The sequence below is a fragment of the Passer domesticus genome, chromosome 6, assembly GCF_036417665.1.
Source record: "Passer domesticus isolate bPasDom1 chromosome 6, bPasDom1.hap1, whole genome shotgun sequence".
Lineage (NCBI taxonomy): Eukaryota > Metazoa > Chordata > Aves > Passeriformes > Passeridae > Passer > Passer domesticus.
Window position 1 is genome coordinate 50,613,471 of NC_087479.1, and position 23,060 is coordinate 50,636,530.

Sequence of the window (23,060 nt, forward strand, 5' to 3'; positions counted from 1 at the left end):
AGAATGAGGTCAGTCTTTTCTATGTTGGATCATTCTAATATAATTATTCTCCTCAATCACTGCACTGAAAATTACAAGGAGCAACTTTTGGGGTGGACCCTAATAGGCCCTGATACCTGCTCACTGAACATAAAAAAACCCCAGGCCTGGAACTTGCAGATTAATAATTTATTAATATTTATTCAACAAAAATTAATAAACCATGGTGCTGTCTTGAACAGGCTTTAAATACAGTCTTGAATCCATACAAATAGTTCAGATATGAAAATAGCAAAAGAACAGTGTCAGGGCTGCATATTTGGTTTATAAGTGCTAGAAAAAGCTGCTTTTTCCTAAATTTATTTTTATTTTGGTTTTTCCCTGTTATTTTTCTATTTATTTTCTCCCTTATTTATTTCCCCCTTTACTCATTTTCCCCCCTCTTACTCATTTTCATTTTTCCCCTTAATTACTTTTTCACCGTTATTTATGTTTTCCTATTGGTTTTTTTCCTTCTTTTCCTTCCCCTTGCTTCCACATCCCATTGTTTTTTTCTCTCCCTTTGCTTCCACATCCCATTGGTTTTTTTTCTCTCCCCTTGTTTACCCCCACATTTTCCCTCCCTTTGCCTTTCCCTTATTGATGTATGTACCCTCTCCTTTATTCATTTTCCGTAATCTATTTTCCAGTTCCTTACTAATTTCCCCCAGTTGCTTTTTTTCCCCGCCTATTTATTTGTTTTCTTACTTATTTTTCCCTTCACCATTTCCTACCCCCCCTTTTATTGCCTTTTTGTTTGTTTGTTTGTTTTGTTCCATCCATCCATCCATCCATCCATCCATCCATCCATCCATCCATCCATCCATCCATCCATCCATCCATCCATCCATCCATCCATCCATCCATCCATCCATCCATCCATCCATCCATCCATCCATCCATCCATCCATCCATCCATCCATCCATCCATCCATCCATCCATCCATCCATCCATCCATCCATCCATCCATCCATCCATCCATCCATCCATCGCTGTTTTCCCGCATCCCGACGGTCCCGGATCCCAACGCGCGGGCCCGTGACGTCACAGGCCCCGCCCCTCCCGCGGCCCCGCCCCTTTCGCGCTGGCGGGAGGCGTGTCCCGCCGCGGCCGCCGTACGCGCGATGTGGCCGGGGCGGGCGCGGCTCCACGTCAGCCATCGCCGGAGCGGCAGCGCCGCGGGCTGAGCTCCGCGCCGGGACCGGCCCGACCCCCCCGCCCGGTACGGAGCCGCGCGGCCGGCCCGCCGCGGCCTCGCCGCGCCGCGGGGAACGAGCGGGCGCCGCTTCTCCGCCGGGCGCCGCAAGGCCCGAGGCCTCGGGGCCCCGCCGGCGCCTTGCCGGTGGCCCCCGGCAGGCCCGGGGTGCGGGCGGCTGTGGGAGGGATCGTGGCGCCGGGGGTCTCGGGCTGGGCGCAGGGGAATGGCAGGGGGGCGCGGGCGTTGAGGGGAGTTTTGCATCGTAGCTTAAAATGCCCGGGTTTGGAGTGGAAGTAGGAACTGGGACGTGGAGGGAGAAACCGCCCCGAGCCGGCTGGAAATCCGCCGGGATTTCTCAGTGAACGTTTTGAACACTCTGTGCGTCAGTGGGCCGGTGCATTCCCCAGGTTTTGGTCCATTAGTGCCCCCGTTCCCGAGGCTCCCCGGGCTTGTAGGTGCGAGCAGGCGTGGCTTTTGTCTTTGGGCTCTGTAAACTCTGCAACTTTCGGTTCCCCCGCGGGCCGAGGTCTGGCTGTGGGTGCTCCGTCCCTGGAAGTGTTCCAGGCCAGGCTGGGTGGGCTCTGAGCAGCCTGGTCTGGTGATGAGGGGTTGGAATGAATTCGTCTTCAAAGTCCCTTCCGACCCCAACCCTTCAGTGACTCACCAACACTCACTACTGCTGCAGAGTTAAAGCAGCACCTCTATCCGTGTCCCTGTGGGCTCTCAGTGCCTCTGATTCCAACTCTCTGTGCCTTGCAAGGAGGAAAACTGCGTGGTTGTTCTCCCTGCCACATCTCCCAGCTCTGTGTTTTAGGAGAGTTGTATTTCATTGCTGCTTTTCAGAGCCCAAAGTGCACTCATTTATCACACTTCAGAGATATGTTTGACCATGATTTTGGAAATCCTGCAGCTGAGGTCTTTGTATGAGTAGAGATACCTGCCCTGCTTTCACAAGGATCTGCTTTGTGGTCTGTGTGAGTTGTTCTTGTAGGTGAAGGTGCTGGCTGCAGGGCTTTGAGGCAGGAATTCTGGGTAGCAGCCTAGGAATTGTAAGCAAAAAGCTGCTGCTGAGGCAAGAAAAGAGTTGGGAAAGCCCTCTGAGATCATTAAATCCAACCTTTGACTGATCACCACCTTTGTCAACTGGAGCATGGTGCCACATCCAGTCATTTCACAAATGGGTGGTTAGTGTAGATATTTGTGAGCAACAAGGCTGAGGAATCTAGGCCTTAAAACACAGAATTCATAACGGGAACAGGAGTGTTTCCTTAAAAATTTGTATTGCAAATATTTTTTGGGGTGGTTGTTGTGGTGCTGATTGATGTGAGTTGTTTTCTTGTGTGGAGAAAGAGACAGCAGCCCAGTTCAGCACAACTTCCCTGCTCCCTGTTCAGGGTGAGGGTCTCTGGGTGCCCATTTGATGAGAAAAAGGAGTCTCAGACTTCCAGACAACTAATATCAATAAAAGCTGGTTTATTTTTGACACAGTTTCTGTACAAAGCACAAAAATGCTCATGTAATAAACAGTAATGGTTTTCTTTGCTGTGCTTGTCAGTGTGGTGTCACAGCATTAGCCAAGCAAGCTCAAGCTTGAGCATTTTTCATTACTTAAGAAATAGAAGAACAAGGTTGATTTGATCCTAGATATCTATTACACAAGGAAAGAACAAACATGAGAATGTGAATTGAGCTTAACAGCAGATTTCATTACCTGGGCTGCCAGGCACACAGCAGCTTTGATAGATCTGTAGCCTTCTTGTCCATTTTCACCATAAAAAGTCTTGGTTTCCTCATTAGTGTCTAGTGGAGACAGTAGGGTTGAGCTGATCTGATGATCCCTGGCAGGTAAAATGCTTCTCTCCCCATCACTTTTTCCTTACTCCCATCCTTGGTTTGTGCTCTGTTGGATCTTGTGCTCATCTCCAAAGCTTCCTGCACAGACTGATTCAACTTGTTGATTGAGTCCAGAACTTTTAGTTTTTTCTTTTTTTTTTTTTTTTTTTTTTTTTTTTTTTTTTTTCTGTGGAGATTTTCAGCTGATTCTGCAGCTTGGGTCATTCACCTGGAGGGGCACAGGAGTGCAGGGGATATACAGCTGGGATCAGGGAATGTCTTCAGGAGGGAGGAGCTGCTGCATTCATTTGGCTTCAGTCAGGTGCCCTGTACACTTCTGTTATCCCTGAATGTGCCCAGAATATTGGAAAGATTTTGGTTTTTTTCTGTTGTCTCTGGAAAATGTCATGCTCTTCATCTTTGCGGTGCTCACAGGAATATTTTAGGGTAACAACCAAGCAAGAAATGTTTTGCATGCAGCTTCTCAAAAAATCCAGCAATCCCTTCAAGCCTTAAGTCAGTTATAATTATGCTTTTGTGTTTGTTAATAAAATCTTTTAACTTTGGGATGGTGTTGTTTGCTTGGTTTTTAGGTTGTCTGACATTTGTGTGAAAATAATTCTTCCCGTGAGAGGACTGCTGTAACCAAGAGCCATGACTGCTGCAGAGAACGTGTGTTACACCTTGATCAATGTTCCCATGGACTCAGAGCCACCTTCTGAAATCAGCCTAAAAAATGACCTAGGCAAGTACTGGCAGTGACTGAGGGATACTTCCATCTTACCTGAATTATTCTCTCATTGTGCCTTTCCTAGAGTACTGTTTACATTTTGTAAGATGAAACAAGTCAGTTTCATGTTTATTTTCTGTTGAGTTCTGGAAGGTGGATGTTCCTCTGTTTGCTGTGTTTTGAGAAACTTCAGGATATTCTTTTATGTGCTTTGGTGTACTCCACACTGTGCAAAATCTGAATTTTTTTTTTTTTGAGAGTTTTAAGTAATACCTGCTTGGGCTAAGGCAGATTTGAGCAGATTTTTTTAGAATAAGCAACAAATTCTGTTGTCACTTGTTCAGTGCACTGTGGAATGTGCTGGCCAAAACAGCAGTGTTGGTATCTGATATATGTGTGACACCACAGCACACTGTAATATCCTGGTATAAATTTAAGCATTAAAACAGCCTTGGAATTTGAACTCTTTCAATTCCAATATATTGATCTTCTGATTATTCCATGAATTCCATCCTTATTTTTAAATATCTCTTGCTTCCTCTTTATCCTTACTAGAAGTAAAGGTATGGATTTTATTGATATGCCGTATTTCACTCCTTCAGAGGATTTTGTGTCTTCTGACACTGAGGATCAATATTCCTGTTAAAGTAGCTGTGACATGTCAGCCTTCCTCACTTCATTTCCTCCTCTAGAAAAAGGAGATGTCAAGTTGAAGACAGAGGCCTTGAAGAAGGTAATCATCATGATTCTGAATGGTGAGAAGCTGCCTGGGCTCCTGATGACCATCATACGTTTTGTGCTGCCTCTCCAAGACCATACCATCAAAAAGCTGCTGCTTGTCTTTTGGGAGATCGTGCCAAAGACCACTCCAGATGGCAGGCTCCTGCAGGAGATGATCCTCGTGTGTGATGCATACAGAAAGGTAGCTTCTTGTTTATTTCATTGGTTGTGTTCCTCTGCTGGATCTCTGTAGAAGGGGTAGCATTTCGTGTTACTGATACAAATAAACATTGTTTATGCTCAGCATTTCCTTCCTATCAGTTGTGTCTCAGCGCTTCAGAGCTGGATAACTTCAGATAGGCAGCAGACCTACAACCAAGGAGTTTTGTATTCTTTTACTGGTACAACTTAACAAAAATTTAGTGCTCTGTTTCCTTGTCAGTGAACATTAAAGGTCAGGGGTAACATAGTTACCATCTTGCAGGCATCTTGGGACAAGCTGTGGGTCATAAAAGGACACTGTTGTGGTATATTTGGGAAACACCTTCACAAAGATATTAAGGAGCTTCAACTTTGGGAATGGGCTGGAAAAATATAATCTAGAAAAAAAATCCTACAGGCTTTGTAAGTTTTATTGCACATAAACACATATTTTTAAATATTGTGGGGCAGCAGTGCTTTAGGAAAGCATTTCTTGAGAAAACTGTGAGGTGTCTTTGGGGATGTTGGAAACTTGTACCATGGGAGAGCTGAGTGTGGGTGAAGTAAGTGCATTCATTTGGAGAGTCTGGCATTTCAAGCATGCTTCCTGTTGCTTTTAGGATCTCCAGCACCCCAATGAGTTTATCCGAGGCTCCACTCTGCGCTTCCTGTGCAAGCTGAAGGAGGCTGAGCTGCTGGAGCCCCTGATGCCGGCCATCCGCGCGTGCCTGGAGCACCGGCACAGCTACGTGCGCCGCAACGCCGTCCTGGCCATCTACACCATCTACAGGTACCTGCAGCAGCCAGGCTCAGTGCTGCACGCACAGCTCCAGGGCTGCCTGCAGCTTTTGAGAGCCCAAGTATTTGCCACTCCCTAGCGTGCTGTTCAGAATTTTTATGTTTGTGTGCCTTTTCTGTTTAATGTGCATCATTGGGTTCTGCTCCGTGCCAGTAGCTCTTAATTACGTTTTTTTCTTGTAAAGGAACTTTGAACATCTTATACCTGATGCTCCTGAACTGATCCATGATTTCTTGGTGAATGAGAAAGATGCAAGCTGCAAAAGAAATGCGTTTATGATGCTAATTCATGCAGATCAGGTGAGGATACCTGCCCTCAAAGTCATTTGGTTTCATAATTGTAAATATGCTGGGTAACTAGCCAGCAGTTTTTTGGTAGTATAAGCCACTTGTATTCATAAAAACACCTCAGGTATGGTAGTGTTAATGCTTTTGTGGGATATTTGGTACTGATAATGTAGGTCTTGTCTTTAGTGCTCTCTTTATGTTAAAGGAGAACTGCTCTATTTGGTGAAGGTGCTGAAAAATGTGAGCATAACCACACTGGGAATTACTCCATTATCTACTGTTCTAAAGTTTTTGTAGTTGCATGAGAAAGAAATGGCAGTGTCTGTTTAATGTTTTGGATTACTTGTTCTACAGGCACTTTTGTTTCTAACTGCCATTAGTTTGTCTCTCTTTTTGCCCTCTATAGACAGGATGAATTATTTTTCTCTTTAGGTCTACAGTATTTTCCTAAACTGTTGAAGCATTGCATAAAGGCTGTTTTTTATTTTGATATTTAGAATGTGTTTTGATTTAAAATTCAACTGAATGCGCAAACTCTGAATAACATAAAATAATTTCTCTTCTGTGTAGGATCGAGCTTTGGATTACTTGAGTACCTGTATTGACCAAGTGCAGACCTTTGGTGACATACTGCAGTTGGTTATTGTTGAACTAATTTACAAGGTAAAAGGAAAATGTCGTGGCAAATTTAAAATAAATGTACATGTTAATTTACAGAATTATATTAGACTGTTTTAAAAGGGGTAGAATGTTGCTGGAAAAGGGATTGGGCTGGCTTCTTGGTCATGTCAGGAATATGTCATTGCTTAATAGAGCTGAATAAAATTTGTCTCTTGAAATGATAAAGAGCTCAAGTGTGCACTGTACAGAGCAATAAGTCTCACCAGATTTGCTGTGATGGGGACAGTATTATCAGAGTGATCTTGGTGGGCATGAGTAGGGCATCTCTTGCAGAAGCTGTTAGAGGCTCTGCCCTTCCTTTTGATGGGAGATTTTAAGACCCTGTAACATTGCTCAGAGTTGTCAAGAACAGCTTTTGAAATTAGATTTTTACAGCTGTGAATGACACTTTGTGTCACCAGAAAAGGTTGTCACCTTTTGGTTAGCTTTCTCCTCTCTGTAAGATAGTGGAGCTGCTGAGCTGTAGGATTGCTCTTTTCTTTGTGTGCCAACTGTGGATCATTCTTTCATCGAGGTCTGCCACGCGAATCCATCAGAGAGAGCTCGCTTCATTCGCTGCATCTACAACCTGCTGCAGTCCTCGAGTCCTGCAGTGAAGTATGAGGCTGCAGGTACTCTGGTTACACTCTCCAGTGCACCCACAGCAATCAAGGTATGAAAGTGATGTTTTCAGCTCTTCAGTAGCTTCTAGTGCACTGAAGTGAGCACTGCGTGCTGCATGTTGATACTTGGGAGGGAAGGGTTTAGTAACATGGGCTGTGCAGCACTTCTCATGTGAAACACTGTCCTAAAGTATCTCAGAACTGGTCACAAAAAAAGACTGAGCAGACCTGGAGCTAGTGGATTTCATGTCACTTTGGTAGGGCACAAGCTTGAATACTGAGCAGACTGTTGGACCAACCTGCGATCTACTAGGCCTAGTTTGCAAAGCAGACTACAGCTGAAGATTTCAGAGATGGAATGAGATTTTTTACTCATGAATATGACTCATTTCAGACCAGGGTAGAAGCATAAAGCAGTGAAGATTCATGATGATTACTGATTGACCTGGGGTTCTTAGTTTTATATTTCTACAGCTGATTATTGAGGATCACTTCGAAATTTTGAATTTGTATGGAAATGTAAAAGATAGGTTATGCATAGATTTAGAGCATTGTAAATAGTAGTTTCCAAAAGTCAGGGGGGAGTATGAATGCCAGCATTTTTGGTTTGGCATATTCATTTTTGTTAAGTAGACACACTGTACATAGAAGCTGTCATTAAAAACTAATCTAGGTAGACTAATACTGCCAACTCTTTTAAGTTGGTTTCCATGCCCTGTTGCATATTTCACAGCTGACCCAAAGCATGTCAGATAACCTAGCTTACATCTGTCTTTGAATTTGAAGTCAAGTCTGTGCACTGTAAGCTGATGCCATTGTGAGCCTTCATGTGTGAGTTTTGTAACATGGTGAACAAAAAATTTTAAAGTCTGTTTATCAGGTTAATTTCTGTGCCAGCTCTGAGTAGCTGCTTTAATAGTAAAAGAGAAGGAGTCTTTTCCTCAATTTCAGAAATGTTCCTGTTTATCCTCTTCATGACTAAAAGAACCAATTTTGATCCTTTTAATTTTAGGCTGCTGCCCAATGCTACATAGATTTGATTATTAAAGAAAGTGATAATAATGTGAAACTGATTGTCTTGGATCGTTTGATTGAGTTGAAGGAGCATCCCTCCCATGAACGAGTGTTGCAGGTATGTGGGCTGTCTCTTTTCCTGTAAGCCTTAGGAAAGAAAAGCCTTCAATAACAAAGCTCTCAGGTTTTTGCAATGTATGGGGAGAAGAACTTCTGAAGTTTCAATTTCCTGTTAGTATGTTTTTGGTAAAAATATATTGGATAGACTTCTATGTTTCTGACTTGGCTGCTTTTATTGTCTGCATAAAAATTAACAATGACAAATGCTGTCCTGGTTTTAAGGTTTAATGGTGCAGCTGCATAGGAGACTTCTGTGTAAATGCATTAAATGAACGTGAGGAGTTCTAATGCCTGTTGCTTGCTTGTCAGTAGATCATATATTATGTGTCCAGAAAGGCTTTGAAAATTATTGAGGACTGAAAATTAGAATTGTATGAAGAGGAAGTAATTTAAAAGGGCAAAATACTTAACTTTGTTATTGTTTCAGGATCTAGTTATGGACATCCTCAGAGTGTTGAGCACCCCAGATCTAGAAGTGCGCAAAAAGACCCTTCAGCTGGCTCTGGATCTTGTGTCTTCAAGGAATGTGGAGGAGGTAAGTTACATGTGCTTTTAATTCATTACACTATTTTCATTCTTTTGAAAAATGTCACTTTTTAAAAAATGTGATTTGATCTTTTCTGCAGCTTGTGATTGTTCTGAAGAAGGAAGTGATTAAAACTAATAATGTGACAGAGCATGAAGATACAGACAAGTACAGACAGCTCCTGGTTCGGACACTGCATTCCTGTAGTGTTCGCTTCCCAGACATGGCTGCAAATGTTATTCCAGTGGTATGCAAATTTTCATTATATTCTCATTACATGTGTTACACCTATACCCAACACCTGCAGAATTGCTGGAGCTGAGGTGTTCCTAATAGTGGCCTCATAATTAACCTCACGATAGCCAATGCTATTTTTAATTCCTAAAGAAACACAGGACTTTTTGTGCTGTAATTATTATGTTTTTGAAGAATATGAGCTGAAGAGGACCTTTAAAAATGCAATAATTTGTATCACTAGAAAAACAGTTTGGGAATGTGATACTTGTTTGGAATATCACTATGTGATATTGTTTGGAATATCAACTTAAGGTTGTTTGACTTCAGGTTTTTTTCACTGGAGATCCATGATGAATTTTATTTTTCTGAACATAGAAGGGAAACACTATTGTACAAACGTCTCCATGCTGCTGTTTGTGCTGATGTTCAATCTTTTGTGGCAGCTGATGGAGTTCCTTAGTGACAACAACGAAGCAGCAGCCGCCGATGTCCTGGAGTTTGTGCGGGAAGCAATCCAGAGATTTGAAAACCTCAGACCTCTTATTATTGAGAAGATGCTTGAAGTCTTTCATGCTATTAAATCTGTCAAGTGAGTCCAGAATATTATATCAAACAGACTTGTGGGCACCTGTGTCTCACTTGCATTGAATGTATATTGTCATTAAATACTGACCAAAATCCACATTACCCACACAGAGTGACTCTGAGCCTAGATATTTTGAGGTAGAGGATTTCTAGGTACAGCTTTCTTCTTGCCTACCTGGGCAAGAGATAAATTGGTTTTTGATGCATTGAATAAACAAAATAAATTCGATTTTAATTTCTGTGATGCACTTGGTAATTTTAATTCATCTTGCTAGGAAGTAGTGTTGATGAAGGCCAAACATAAAGTAATATATTTATTAAAACAATTCCTAAGGAATTTGCACTTGTAGGCAACTGGAAATACTGAACATTTATTAGAAAACCTAATCTAACATTGACTGAGCTTTACAAACTATAAAGCTATTTTAGTACCTTTCAAGGCTCTAAAAACTTTGCTTGTTGATGGGTCTGTAATGGTTAAGTCATATAATAAGTTTTCTGTGTCAGAAGAGCACTCTGTCATTCTCCTAATACACAGAAAACTCTGAATCCCATCTCCATTGTAATCTCATTAAGTGGGGAAAAAAATCCCTCTGAAGCTTTGCTGTCCTAATCTTCATTCTTGTTTTGGTTTTTAATTTTCTCCTGTATAATGGAAAAATTAGTTTGTCTCAGTTAAAAGGAAAATTTAGAGCTGACTGTATTCACATGCAGTGGAGTATTTCATTATGATCACAATGAAATTTAATTTTGTGTATTTCAGGTTTAACACAGATGGAAATAAATATGTAGTAGAGAATATATCTAATTTGATGTACTTTTTCATGAGTTTACTGAGGCTTAAAAGATAATTGCTTTTGATTTAACCTGCTTTTGTCAATTATGTCCTTTTGAATTTCTCAAGACTGGCCTTTACTACCTGATAAATCACTTTAAATCACTTTTCTTGGTGCTAGTTTGAGTATATCACAAAAGCATGATTTAAATTACTGTTCTTGTCTCAGGATTTATCGAGGAGCATTATGGATCCTTGGAGAATATTGCAGCACAAAGGAGGACATACAAAGTGTAATGACGGAGGTCCGCAGATCACTCGGAGAGGTGTGTATATTTTGGGGTCTTTGTAAACTGTGTTTACTCTGTGGTTTTTCCTGCCATCATGCAGTGGCTTTTCTAAGAAAAAGTATTTTAGAAAGATCAAGTAAGATGCAACAATGTGCTGGGGACTTGTTATGTGTAATGGCATTTGCCCAGGAAATCTTAAGTACAAAGTAGTCAGGGTTTTGCATTCATTGCTCATTTTTTTCAAGTAGCACACTTGAGCTGAGAATAAGTGATACCTGTTAAGAGAAGAGTTGGTAAATTCCTTATTTCAGAAAACTATGGCAGCTTTAAGATATGATTTAATTATATCCAGTAGCAAAGAAAAAAATGCTTTAAGTCTGGGTTGTTCTGAGAGAATGACTTCTGTAACAAAGTCTAATTAATTAATGAGAGCTTTATTGCATGTGCAGGAAGCTTCAATATGTATTTCAATATCTGCTTATTTCCTTGAATTCTCCCCAATCCCATGCACTGTAGCTGACCTTTTGCTTATAAAATACTCAGTAATGCAGATAATTTTTATTAAAACCTGAAGAACAAAAACATATCTTGTATTTTAATTGTAACAGTTGCTTTCTGCTCATTTCTAGATCCCAATAGTAGAATCTGAAATCAAGAAAGAAGCTGGTGAGCTCAAACCTGAAGAAGAGGTGTCTGTTGGTCCAGCCCAAAAATTAGTGACAGAGATGGGCACTTATGCAACACAAAGTGCTCTTAGCAGTTCCCGACCTGCCAAAAAGGAAGAAGACAGGTATTTGTGATTTCCTGCTTGGCCAGGAATGACTTGATTAATTTTTATCTTCATTTATTTGAGTGGTGTTATCTGTCATGCAAAGTTCAGTGGTTGAGGGAATTTCCTGGTTTAAGGTGTTATCCCAGTTAAACAGTATAGGAAGTTGCTCGATTGCTTAGGATTTGTAATCAAAGCTTACTGTATAAATAAGTGCTTTATTAATTATGATATCCTAAATGCTAGTTGATTTTTTTTTTTTTACTTTTAAAGCTCTTTCACAGTTTTAGTTGGATACAGAGATACTGCCTTTAGATTAAAATATTTTCTTCACTTTATATCACTTTGCACTCCTACACCTCTCTCTCCCTAGTCCACATAGAAATGACTGTGTGACTTGTGGAAGTCTCTGTATCTAGAAAATTACGTTGAGAAGGTAAAAACCCAACCTTGTGAGGAGTTTCAAACTTGTTTTGCTTGTACAGTGTGAAAGTTAAGATATCAAGAGAAGTAGGCTGAAGATTGTCATCCAAAAGTAGTTTTCTGAGGATCGTTTGTCTTTGCAGACCTCCCTTACGAGGATTCTTGCTGGATGGAGATTTCTTTGTTGCAGCTTCCCTTGCTACAACTTTAACCAAGATTGCTTTACGTTATGTGTCCCTAGTTCAGGAAAAGAAGAAACAAAATGTGAGTCATCTCTTGTGTTTTCACATTTAAAGAAGAGCTGCTTTTTACCTCTTTCCGTTTACAAAGATGCAAAATGGGTTAAGTCCAAAGTAAAGTACCAGTTATGTGATCAGATAATAATGATAGTTTGGATCACAAACAGGACCTGCTGCTTTCCAGCCATTCTGTCTAGACAGTCTCTAAATCATTCTCCTTGGTTTCAGATAACAAGTACTAAAAAACTAAGTAATCTGTTCAGAGATGTTACGATTTTATTAATACACACCTTTTTAAAATAAGTCAGAAGTCAACATTTCTTTAAAGCTGTGGAAAATGCAATAACCTTCTTCCATTCTCTTTGTGCTCCTTCTCAGTCCTTTAATGCTGAAGCTATGCTGCTGATGGCCACTATTCTCCACTTGGGAAAGTCTTCTCTTCCCAAGAAGCCAATTACAGATGATGATGTGGATCGTATTTCGTTGTGTCTGAAAGTGTTGTCAGAGTGTTCTCCTCTCATGAATGACATTTTCAACAAAGAATGCAGGCAGTCCCTCTCTCACATGCTGTCAGCCAAGCTGGAAGAGGAGAAACTTTCCCAGAAGGTGAGCTGTTATAAGTGTGTAACCATAAACACTTGGAGTTTTTACAGGTGTTCACATCCAAGCTGGTCCCAAAAATGTCACCATTTGACTCTGTGTAGGTCAGCCATTATTTGACAGTTTTTCTGTGCTGGGGAATGGAATTCACTGCAAATTCTTGAATTACTCTCTTCCACAGAAAGAATCTGAGAAGAGGAATGTGACAATTCAGCCAGATGATCCCATTTCCTTCATGCAGCTTACTGCTAAAAATGAAATGAGCTCAAAAGAAGACCAGTTCCAGCTTAGCCTTCTTGCAGCAATGGGAAACACACAGAGGAAAGAGGCTGCTGATCCTCTTGCTTCCAAACTTAATAAGGTAGTGGGAAATCAGTGCTTTAATTGTATGCATCACTTTGGGAATTGCAGACTGGAACTGATGAACCAGACTATGTTGGTTGATTGGGAAGACCCAGTTATATCCTGGTTAGGATCAGGAGGAGGAAAAGCACTTGTGCTAATAGTTGTTACCTTCTCAAATGGGAAGAGGAGGAACAAGAAGGAGACTTGGAGAGTGCTGAGCTGGTGGAATGTGGAAAAGAAATTAGGGTTTGCTGCTTTGAAATCCCAATAAAGTTCATGGGGAAAGGAGCAAGGACACCAGAAGTGATTAAGATCCCCTTTGTTTGGCTGCTGTATCCTATTGCCAAGTGCAATGCATCCTTATTTCACTCTCTTTATGCCTTTTTTTTTTCCTGTAGATTAGCAGAACCTGCTGAGGAGGTTTAAGGAGAATAAATCACTTGAGTAATTCATTAGTTAAGAGTTAAACCCCCAGACTTTGAAAGAACTGATGATTTTTTTTTGATGTTTGAAGTTACCTTTCATTTTGCATTTCTTTGTGCTGCTGATCTTCTTAAGAATAAATGGCATTACAGTTCATATTTTAGGAAGTTATTAGTTCAGAATTCATTTCATCTGGAGAGGGTTTATATGTGTATATAAAGATAGAGTGTGTATGCAGGAGGACATGTGAAGGAAGCCTACTTGTTTTGGAGGCCCATATGAAAGAATAATAAATTTAAGTATACTTTATTCTTATTTTTTGTGATTGTTTGAATGATTCTGTGTTTTTAAACTGGTTTCTGAGAAGGTGAATCCCTTGGCTTGTGTCACAGGTCACTCAGCTGACAGGTTTCTCAGACCCTGTGTATGCAGAAGCCTATGTCCACGTCAATCAGTATGACATCGTGCTGGACGTGCTCGTGGTCAACCAGACCAGTGACACTCTGCAGAACTGCACCCTGGAGCTGGCCACGCTGGGTAAGGAGGGCTGCACTGCTGCAAACAGAGCAGCTCTGAGGTTCTGGGAAATGGGCATTACCCTGATGGAAGGAATTCCTGAAACACTTCCAAAGTGATGCCAGTTAGTCACCATTTTGAATGCCTTTAAAAATATACGGTTTTAAATATTTGGTGGAAGTTTGTATGTACTGACACTGACAATGCAATTTGATTATATAAGCCATAGTCAGATTTTATCACTAAAAACATAGTGTTCCGTTTCCCCTTGTCCTTTTTTCCTGAGATAGAGACAGGTTTTTTGATGTACTTATTTTTCATTGTGCTGCTACCATAGACAGGAAATAAAAATAGGTCAAAATCCCAACTGGCATGGAGCAGAAAGCCATCTGCCCTAGGTGGTTTTTGCACTCAGCCTGAGGTACTTAAATACTGCATTTACTCAACTGAAACCATTCCCTGTACCAGAGTCTTGCTTGGACAATACTGAGGCTTCATTAACTTCTCTTAGAGGAGTCACTGGAGCAGATAAATCAAGAACAGTAACCAGTTTCTTATTAGTTGTCCTCTGCTTTGGCAGTCAGGAGCTGAAATACATTTCCAATATGCTAGGAGAACTCACATTATGTACTTTTCACCATGGTAAACATGACTGGAGGGGCATAACCTTTCTCCTAAAATTTTGTACATAATTTGATGAGACTAATAATGGAAATAAATCAAATGGATGCATTATTTAATAGGTTGTATTTTTTATTTGTCAGCTCAGTAAAGTGGAATTCTGTATTTCCCAGCTGATGTACTGCAAAAGCTGACTTGAGGCATCACTCCCATGTGTGGAGCTCATGCTGTTCATGCTGTGTTCTCAAGTTGCAGTTTAATAGAATTAAGGAGTCTTTCCAATTGCTTACTGAAGGATTAGTAAAAATTCATCCCTTAGTGTTTCATTGGAGCAATTGTATTCAGATTCAAGGGGATACTTTTGACCTGCTCATAAATAGCTTAGTGCCTGTATTGCTGGACATTGTACTTTGAGTTTGAGGCACTTGACTATAGGGTTAGGCCTTATGGTGATGTCAGTGATTAAAATACAAGGTAGAATTAACCATTTCCTTGATAAATGAATACTAAACTCCATCCAAAGCTCATTTAATTCAATATTTGCATTTGTTTTCAGTGGGGTTTGGGTGAACACAGCAATATTTTAACTGAAATTTGTATGTAGTGTAATTTATCTTGCGATTAGAAAACTATAAAAAAAAAGAACAACCAATTCCAAATCAACTAATATCTTTATGGTGGTGTTCAGTACAGCTCTATACATGCAAAAATTGAATGACAAGTGAATAAAAAGCTGTTGTTCAGAAGCTAAGCTCACTGTATACTGCTGGTGTTCCCTGATTTCATATCCCAATTTCTTTACACAGGTGACTTGAAACTTGTGGAAAAACCATCTCCTCTGACACTTGCTCCACATGATTTTGCAAACATTAAAGCTAATGTCAAAGTTGCTTCAACAGAAAATGGAATAATTTTTGGTAATGTTGGTAAGTAAACAATTTCATTGTGCAAAAGTAACATGAATGTTTTGCATTTTTAACTTCTTAATGTGCTCAAAAAGAAGTAAAACCCTTCATATTGGGAGAAGAAATTAAATTACAGTGTAAGAATATTTTATGATGATTTAAATAAAAATCTATATCACTGTTACTTAAAACCATTATAGAATGTGCTACCTTTAGGATGATTGTCAGCATGAGATTGAGCAAGGGTTGACTGCTGTTAACTGGCAGATGGTAACTCAGCACCCTTATTAAGTGCAAATTCACTTTTTGGAACATTCACAAATGGTTTTGTGTGTTCTCTTGCAGTGTACGATGTCTCTGGAGCAGCCAGCGACAGAAACTGTGTGGTTCTCAGTGATATTCACATTGACATCATGGATTACATCCAGCCTGCTTCCTGTACAGATGCTGAGTTCAGACAGATGTGGGCAGAATTTGAGTGGGAAAACAAAGTTAGTTTTTGGGGTTTATTTGTATGTTACTTTGTTGGTGAGATACAATTCTGTCTCGTGTTCTACAGCAGCATTATCTATCGCCACATAAATCTCACTGAACATCCTCATTGGATGTTTGCCTCAAGCAGCTTATTCTCTTACAGCTATCTTATCAGTTTCACAAGCTTAGCAATGCAATAACTGGGTTTTTGGCTTGCAAAAGAGGTTGTGTGCATTGAGCTTTACCTCCTGTATGGAAGCTGTCCAAGCTGACTGGTGATTGCAGTGTATTTTGGCTCAAAGGTGAGATGGCAACAAGTGTAAGTTTATACTGAGGCTGCAGAATTACTCATGCAGCTCAGCCTCTCCAGTTCTTAATCACATTGTCCTGTGGGTTGCAAGGGACCTTTTTAAGGTTGTTTAGTCCAGCCCCTTGCCAGGGGGATAGGAACATCTTTCTTTCACTTTGCTACTTCGCAGTACAGCTGTAGCATAAAGTTCTGGGTGCTGTGTAAGACCAGCAAGACAGTGCTTACACTTCATAGTAACTGAGGGTGCCCAAACCTGAAAAAAGGGTTTAAGGGAGATGATATCATACAAAAATTGAATAGAAACAGAATAGGAGATATTTTACATGAACTGTAGCCTTGTGTGGTATATAGGTGTGCTCACTTGAGACTAGATTTAAATGTCTGAGGGGAACTTGTGCACAATATATTGTAATACCTGATGTATGAAGCCTTAGTAGTTCGAAGCCTTAGTCTCCTTCTAAGAGATATGTTAAAAACCAATTGAAACAAGGCACATAATATGCAATGTGATAAAGCCAAGGCAGCCCAGAGAGCTTTGTTGCTAGAAGGGGAAGACAAAAGAAATCTTTATCACTGGTTAAAAGCAAACTTTGGACTAGGTATTGCTTTTTCTTGTTCTGGGCAATGTGTAAACTGTATTCAGACAAGGAGTCCACTGTTTGCTATAGAGAATCTAGATGTTCAACAGAATATCATATTCACCCAATAGATTTTAGAAACCATGGTAATAGCATGAAATTCTCTATCTTAACAAGTGGAGGGTGGGAGGGGAAGACTTTCTGTGCTGCCGCCACATAGTGGGAAGTGCATGCAGCTTACTGAGTGTGCTGTTCCTCAAGGAGGAATGCAGAAGTGATCTCCTTTATACAGCCCTGAAGAAGAGATCTCAGAAATACCTGAGGTGCTAATTAAAGTAATTGTTTTGGTTTTTTTTTCTTCCTTAAGGTAACAGTGAATACAAATATAATTGATTTAAATGAATACTTACAGCACATACTGAAGTCAACCAATATGAAATGCCTGACTCCAGAGAAGGTGAGTTATTTCTTGGAGAGTTTTAGATACCTTTTTTAGTTCCTGTGCTTTATTATTTAATTTGTCAATATTTGTTGTTAATATTCTTGGAAGTGCCTGCTTACAAAATGAAATAGTACATATACCTCAAAGCTTTTACTCTGAAATTAGTGAAAGCTGATAAATGTTACCAAAATTCTCTGTAGTCCCAAGGTGGAAAATCAGAATGTCCATTGTGATTCATAGTAGCTAAGCTGTAGCATAGACTTGATGGCACCATCTGTTTACATAAAGAGGTTTTTTAGTAGCTCCATATTTCTTCCTTCTCTGACAAAATATACCTTTCTTTTGCCAGTTTAGCCTTTTTGTGATAAAGCAAAATAAATACATAGAATAGCTAGTTATTGTTAAGATATAGCATGTATGATAGCTATTAGCTACTACATGTGTAGTAACCAAATTAAATTTAGTAGCTGTTTAGCTTTTTGCCATTTTGCTGTTGGTTGAAACAAACCATAAAATGCCCTCCTGCCTTGTCTTGGTGAATTCTACAGACTGCATCATTCCCAACATGAATTGTAGGAAAAGGCCACAGCTGTTTCCCAGTGCATGATTCCCACATGTTACAAAACATTCCAGGTGAAGAAAGAGGTGTAAACATGATGCATTGATAACTGCCTAGTAAACTTAGGGTGAACTAAACTGCGTTTAGAGGATTTTGGTCTTTCAGGAGTTCCCATGTTCTTTCCACAGGCCCTTTCAGGCTACTGTGGCTTCATGGCAGCCAATCTTTACGCCCGCTCCATCTTCGGAGAAGACGCCCTGGCCAACGTGAGCATTGAGAAGCCGATTCACCTGGGGCCAGAGGCTCCTGTCACCGGCCACATACGGATCCGGGCCAAGAGTCAGGTAATGGGGCTTGTCATCCTCACCCTTCCTAGGCCAGTGTGCCAAGCACTCCTAAAAATCTACAGATTTTTGACTGTCTTTTCTCCCGGTGTTTTGCCATTAAATAGGCCTTTGCGCCAAGATTTCCCAATTTTGTCCATAGTGCTGCAAATTATATCTTATTGCTTTTAAATAAAGAGCAAATATGCCCCAGGGTTGCATGATGTTTTTCCAGCTAAATAGCACATTTCAGTGTCACACAACAAGGAAATTTTATGCATGTAATTGCTATTCACTGATTCTTTTTTTAAAACAACAAAAGAAAATCCCAGGGTTTTTAGTAGTTTTTTTTTTCTGTAGATATATGAGTCTGCTTTGGATTTTAGAGTTTCTACCTCTCAAATGAAAAAAAAGACTGGGGTTTGGGATAAATGAAGCAAAAACACCAGTGTAATATAGAATTATTTTAAACAGTGTACAATAAAGGAGTACCTGAGAGTTTTCATATTTAAAGAAAACATTTTGTTTATGAGATATCACTACAAAGATTTTGGTCTGGTTTAAATTAAAGTTTCTGATATGTTACAGTGCCATTTTTACATAAAATTGCATTCAGTTACATATGCCAGCATGGTTTCATCTTGAAATCATTGTGCTGTTGAATATGTGGATTCATTCATGCAGTTTCTTTTGATGGTTCTTCAGGTTTTGTGCAATATTAATCTGGCACTGTGATTAAATAATTTTCCGTAGCTGTGGTGCACTGAGTGTGCTGGTATCAGCACTGGGACTTTCAACAGTTGAATTTCAGTAACTGGACAGGCAGTTGGAATTTCTCCCCTGGTAGTCCTCTTTCAATTGGTGAGAGGTCAAAAGGTTAAAATAGGTTTTATTCTTCTGCTTTTCATGTGTTATCAACAGTTGCCAGCTCAATTAAATTTCATTGTCTCAATAATATATGTAGACCTAACCTTTACCTAGTGAGTGATAAGGAAGTGAGCACTATGAAATGTACGAAGAAATTTTCCATGCCACTGACTCAATAGATTTCTGTATACGGAACTTCAATTTTAATATAGATGAGAGAAAGTTCTTTTCAAGTGAAGTATTTGTGTCATGATTGTTGTCTTTCTTTTCCTTACAGGGAATGGCCCTGAGCCTGGGAGATAAGATCAATCTGTCTCAGAAGAAGACAAGTTTATAAATTTTACCTAATGTCTTTTCAAGTCTTTTACAGTTTAACCTTAGGTATGTGGCTTTTGGGATCCAGAACATCTCATATTCTTCAGTGTTCTGTAATTGTAGAAGCCAAGCTTTTGAGCTAAAAGCATTCCAGCAGATAATTTATAGGTTCTCCATGATTGATAGTGGGCAAATTTTAAATCTCCAGGGGTTTTTTTTCTTTGTCCTGGAAGTCATGTTTTCTTTGTCTCTAATATATACTGATGCTCACAGTACAATAAACAAGTTATACCAGTACTGTTTTGTCTGTAAATTATAATCTCTGTATTATCTGATCAATATTGAATATCTGTCCAGGAATACTTTGATGCTCTGAGAAAGTGGGAGTCTGTAATCGCTTAAGTGTTTACAATAATGGCTAGGCCTGAATGTGTGAGTGTGTCATCATGATTCTTGAAATACTCTGGTATATCTAGGAGAATATACATTTGCCAACTAAATTAAAGGCTGTATATTCTAGATGGTAATGTAATAACTTGGCACAGACAAGCTTGTAGTATCAAAAAAGAGACTGACAAAAGTCAGCCCTTTCCAGCAAGTTGGAGAACCTTAAACTTTGTTTCTTAAGTGCTTTGTTTCTACAGTGCTTTCCTAACAGAGTTATCCTGAGTAATAACATACATACACAACATAACATTGCTGGTGGCGTTCTTATTTTTCAGTTACTGTGGAAAAGACAACCAAGTGCAGCATTAAAGCTGTAGCAGCATAAGCAGCTTTGCAGTGAATGCAGCCATTGGCCATGTGTGTGAGCTCAGGAAGGAAAGATTCAGGCTCATTGTGAGCTTGCAATGAATTGGATTATGTTGGAAAGGAAGAGTTGTGAGTGAAGGTCAGGATGTTGAAGTGAGTTAACACCATTTGGCTACTAAGTCTTATGCAAATTAGCAGTGGATTAAAACAAATAACCATAGATTGAAAATACTGTCAGCTGTATCTCTTCAGCATTAATTCTGAATTTATTAAATTGTTGCAAGCAATTTCTTCTACAGAAGAGTGTCCAGAGCCAGCAGTGCTCTTCCAGTTGGCTGAAAGTCCTGCTGCTGGATTTCCACAGCTGTGACCTGCTCCAGAAGGAAAGAAAAGAATATTCTGAGTAGCTGATTACCAAAACATTTAAGGCCTTAGTGATGAAAATACTTTTTCTTCATTCTGAATAAGCACAAGGAGCACACGTGTAAATTCTGAAGTGAAATTTTATCTGGCTAAAGGATGGCCCTAGAAATGCAATGCAAAACCTGAGCATGGTTTTGCTGAGTGACCTGTTTCTTTTTCATGTTTTGAAATCCTTGTTTGGTTTTGCCATCGTTTTGGTTTTTTTTTTAGTGAACGTTCTAGCTTGTGCATAACATGATAGCAACAAGAGCTGAAGCTCTGAGTATGCAGGACTGCCTTGATAATGTCCTTATGTCTCTGCATGATCCCACAGCAGCTGTACTCCTATCTGGGGAGTTACAACAGATTCACAAGGATGTAGTAGAGATAATCAAATTCTGATCTTATCTGCTCAATACTTCATAATTTGGGGGTGAGGGGTGCTGATGGGAGAAAAGTATGTTGTATGGGAGCTCCTGTGAAATTCCATGGATACCAGTATGCTGCTCTGGGGTGAGTGGTGGAGGGGGTCTCATTCTGCAGTCACTTAAAGCCAAGCCAAGATAAAAGAAAATCCTAGGAGTCCAATGGATGGTTTCATCTCTTCATGAATACACTGTGAGTTGTAAGTCACTAAGAGAGACTGAGTCATAGCTCTGTGAGCACTGACTGGTTTGGGTGGGATGAATTTGCTGACCACAGCCAAGGAAAGGATGTTTTTGGAGAAGGAGAATGACTTCCAGTATGTGTTATCCAAGCCATGCTTCAGTCACAATCTGCTCTCCTCTTTGAAGAATAGAAAAACATCCTGGCACGTGCAGACATCCATATTTCAAGCAGCTTTTAGTCAGCTGGGAGGGGAACATAATTTTGTTTGGGATATTTTTTGCTGTCAGGATTTTATGGAAGGACATGGAAACATCTGTGCAGCAGAAGCTGCCATGACTTTGGGATTCATTTTCCACCTGCCATGCTTTCCAGCAGCTCTTCTGCAGAATTGGTTTTGTACAGACATTTTCATTGGTGGCATGCATTTTTTCAGTAGCCTGAAAACTAAAAACGTTAATCTGTGTTTCATGTCTGTGCTTCAGAGATGAAATTCTCTACTTTTATACATACATCCTATTGTGTTCTGGCTAAGCTTTTGCTCAGCAGCTCAGATAACAAATTGATTCTGGTCTTGTGCATACAAAGGAATATCTTGCACAAACCATAATTTTTCAGGATCCACTTGCATCTTTTTCACTGCAGTAAGAGCTGGTGTACAGCTGTGGTCCTGAATTGTTCCAAACTTGGTATCAGAAGTTGTTATACCCTGTTTTCTGCACAGCAGTGTGTATTGCAAACACTGTTCCAGGATTAAGGGAGTTACTCCACTGCTCTGATTTCAGAAACTTCTATAAGAACAGGAATAAATTGCCGGAACAGGAATAAATTACTCCTCTATTTACAGGAGGAGTAAATGGAGCAAGAAAGCTTGCTGCTTTTGCATTAAAAGTTTTAGAAAGTCATTGCAGGATGCAGTGTTAAAATAGCAGGAATGCCCCTGCTCCTGATGTCCCTTCTGTGAGGAATCAGGGCCAGGTTTCTTTATTCAGGGCCTCATGAGGATTTGTATTTATCTTATTTAGATCCTAACATGAGAAGAAGGAATGTTTACCTGAGGACAGGCAGATGTGGGCAACTCTTTATTGAGCATCAAATAGGACTTGGGGCTCATCCTAAGAAAACATGAATAGGGAGACTGGATTTATAGAAACTTTATAGGCAAAAAAATAAACTAAAAATCAGACCACAGAAGAACTTCGTTTGTACACCAACCTTCAGAAAGGTTTGTTAAGTGGTTCTGTAAAGGCTTTGTGCGCCTCTCAGAAATGTGAAGCCTTGTGTGAGGTGTTTGCTCTCTGTTGTGTGCTTTTTGGCACAAAGCTGCAGCTGAAAGACTCAGTCACTTAATCCTGTTAGTTAGCAGCGTCCCAGCACCATTTTAAAGCATTTTATAAATTCTTCAAAGTTTTATTGTGTTGTTACACCAGGGGGTGCTGTCTTGCAACTGATAAATATTCAGAGGTTGTTTTTTTTGTTGCCTTTTTTTTAAGTGGTAAGGAAGAAAGTAAAGGATCTGGTGCAGGGCTGTGCTGCAAGTTTTGTCATATAAGCAGTAGGGAGTAATTTTGGCCCACTCTTGGGGTCACTTTCCATTGGTTTTTGTATATTTTTAGGTTGCCTAGCTAAGTGTAAGCAGTGCACACCAATTCACAGCTCAGATTACTAATACAGTACATCTGTTCAAACACTGCCTTTTCTCTAGAGATTTTACTTTTCCAAAGCACAGTGAGATAGATTTGGCTGTGCACAGCTGGCCTAGGGAGGATCTTCCATTTGAGAGACATGAAAATGAATTCACTAAGAAAGGGATGTAGGTGTAATATAAGAAATTCTAGCTGTAACTTTGCCTGTACATTTGTAATACTAACCTAGGCCATTTTCTGTTTGAGCAAAGCCATAAAATATCCACTGTATTTCACTAGATTTTTTTTTAATGTGTATCTTTTGTAACTTGTGATTTTAACCTTTTC

General features: G+C 40.0%; 1 protein-coding gene across 2 annotated transcripts; it reads left to right on the plus strand.

Annotated features, from left to right (window-relative positions):
* Positions 1–1,123: 1,123 nt before the first annotated feature.
* On the plus strand, positions 1,124–19,623 carry COPB1 (COPI coat complex subunit beta 1). 2 transcript variants are annotated; one of them, XM_064425415.1, is made up of 22 exons: positions 1,124–1,241; positions 3,644–3,795; positions 4,473–4,702; positions 5,322–5,491; positions 5,685–5,799; positions 6,358–6,450; positions 6,983–7,120; positions 8,083–8,202; positions 8,632–8,739; positions 8,831–8,977; positions 9,411–9,556; positions 10,557–10,653; positions 11,247–11,407; positions 11,953–12,073; positions 12,427–12,654; positions 12,830–13,009; positions 13,809–13,953; positions 15,360–15,479; positions 15,804–15,949; positions 17,188–17,277; positions 18,010–18,165; positions 19,289–19,623. In XM_064425415.1, exons 2-22 carry the CDS (start codon positions 3,705–3,707, stop codon positions 19,346–19,348), a joined length of 2,862 nt encoding a protein of 953 aa, XP_064281485.1. In that variant the 5' UTR covers positions 1,124–1,241; positions 3,644–3,704; the 3' UTR covers positions 19,349–19,623. The 2 variants fall into 2 exon arrangements, with proteins under 2 accessions (XP_064281485.1, XP_064281486.1); XM_064425416.1 differs by lacking the exon at positions 1,124–1,241 and adding an exon at positions 1,593–1,611.
* Positions 19,624–23,060: the final 3,437 nt, after the last annotated feature.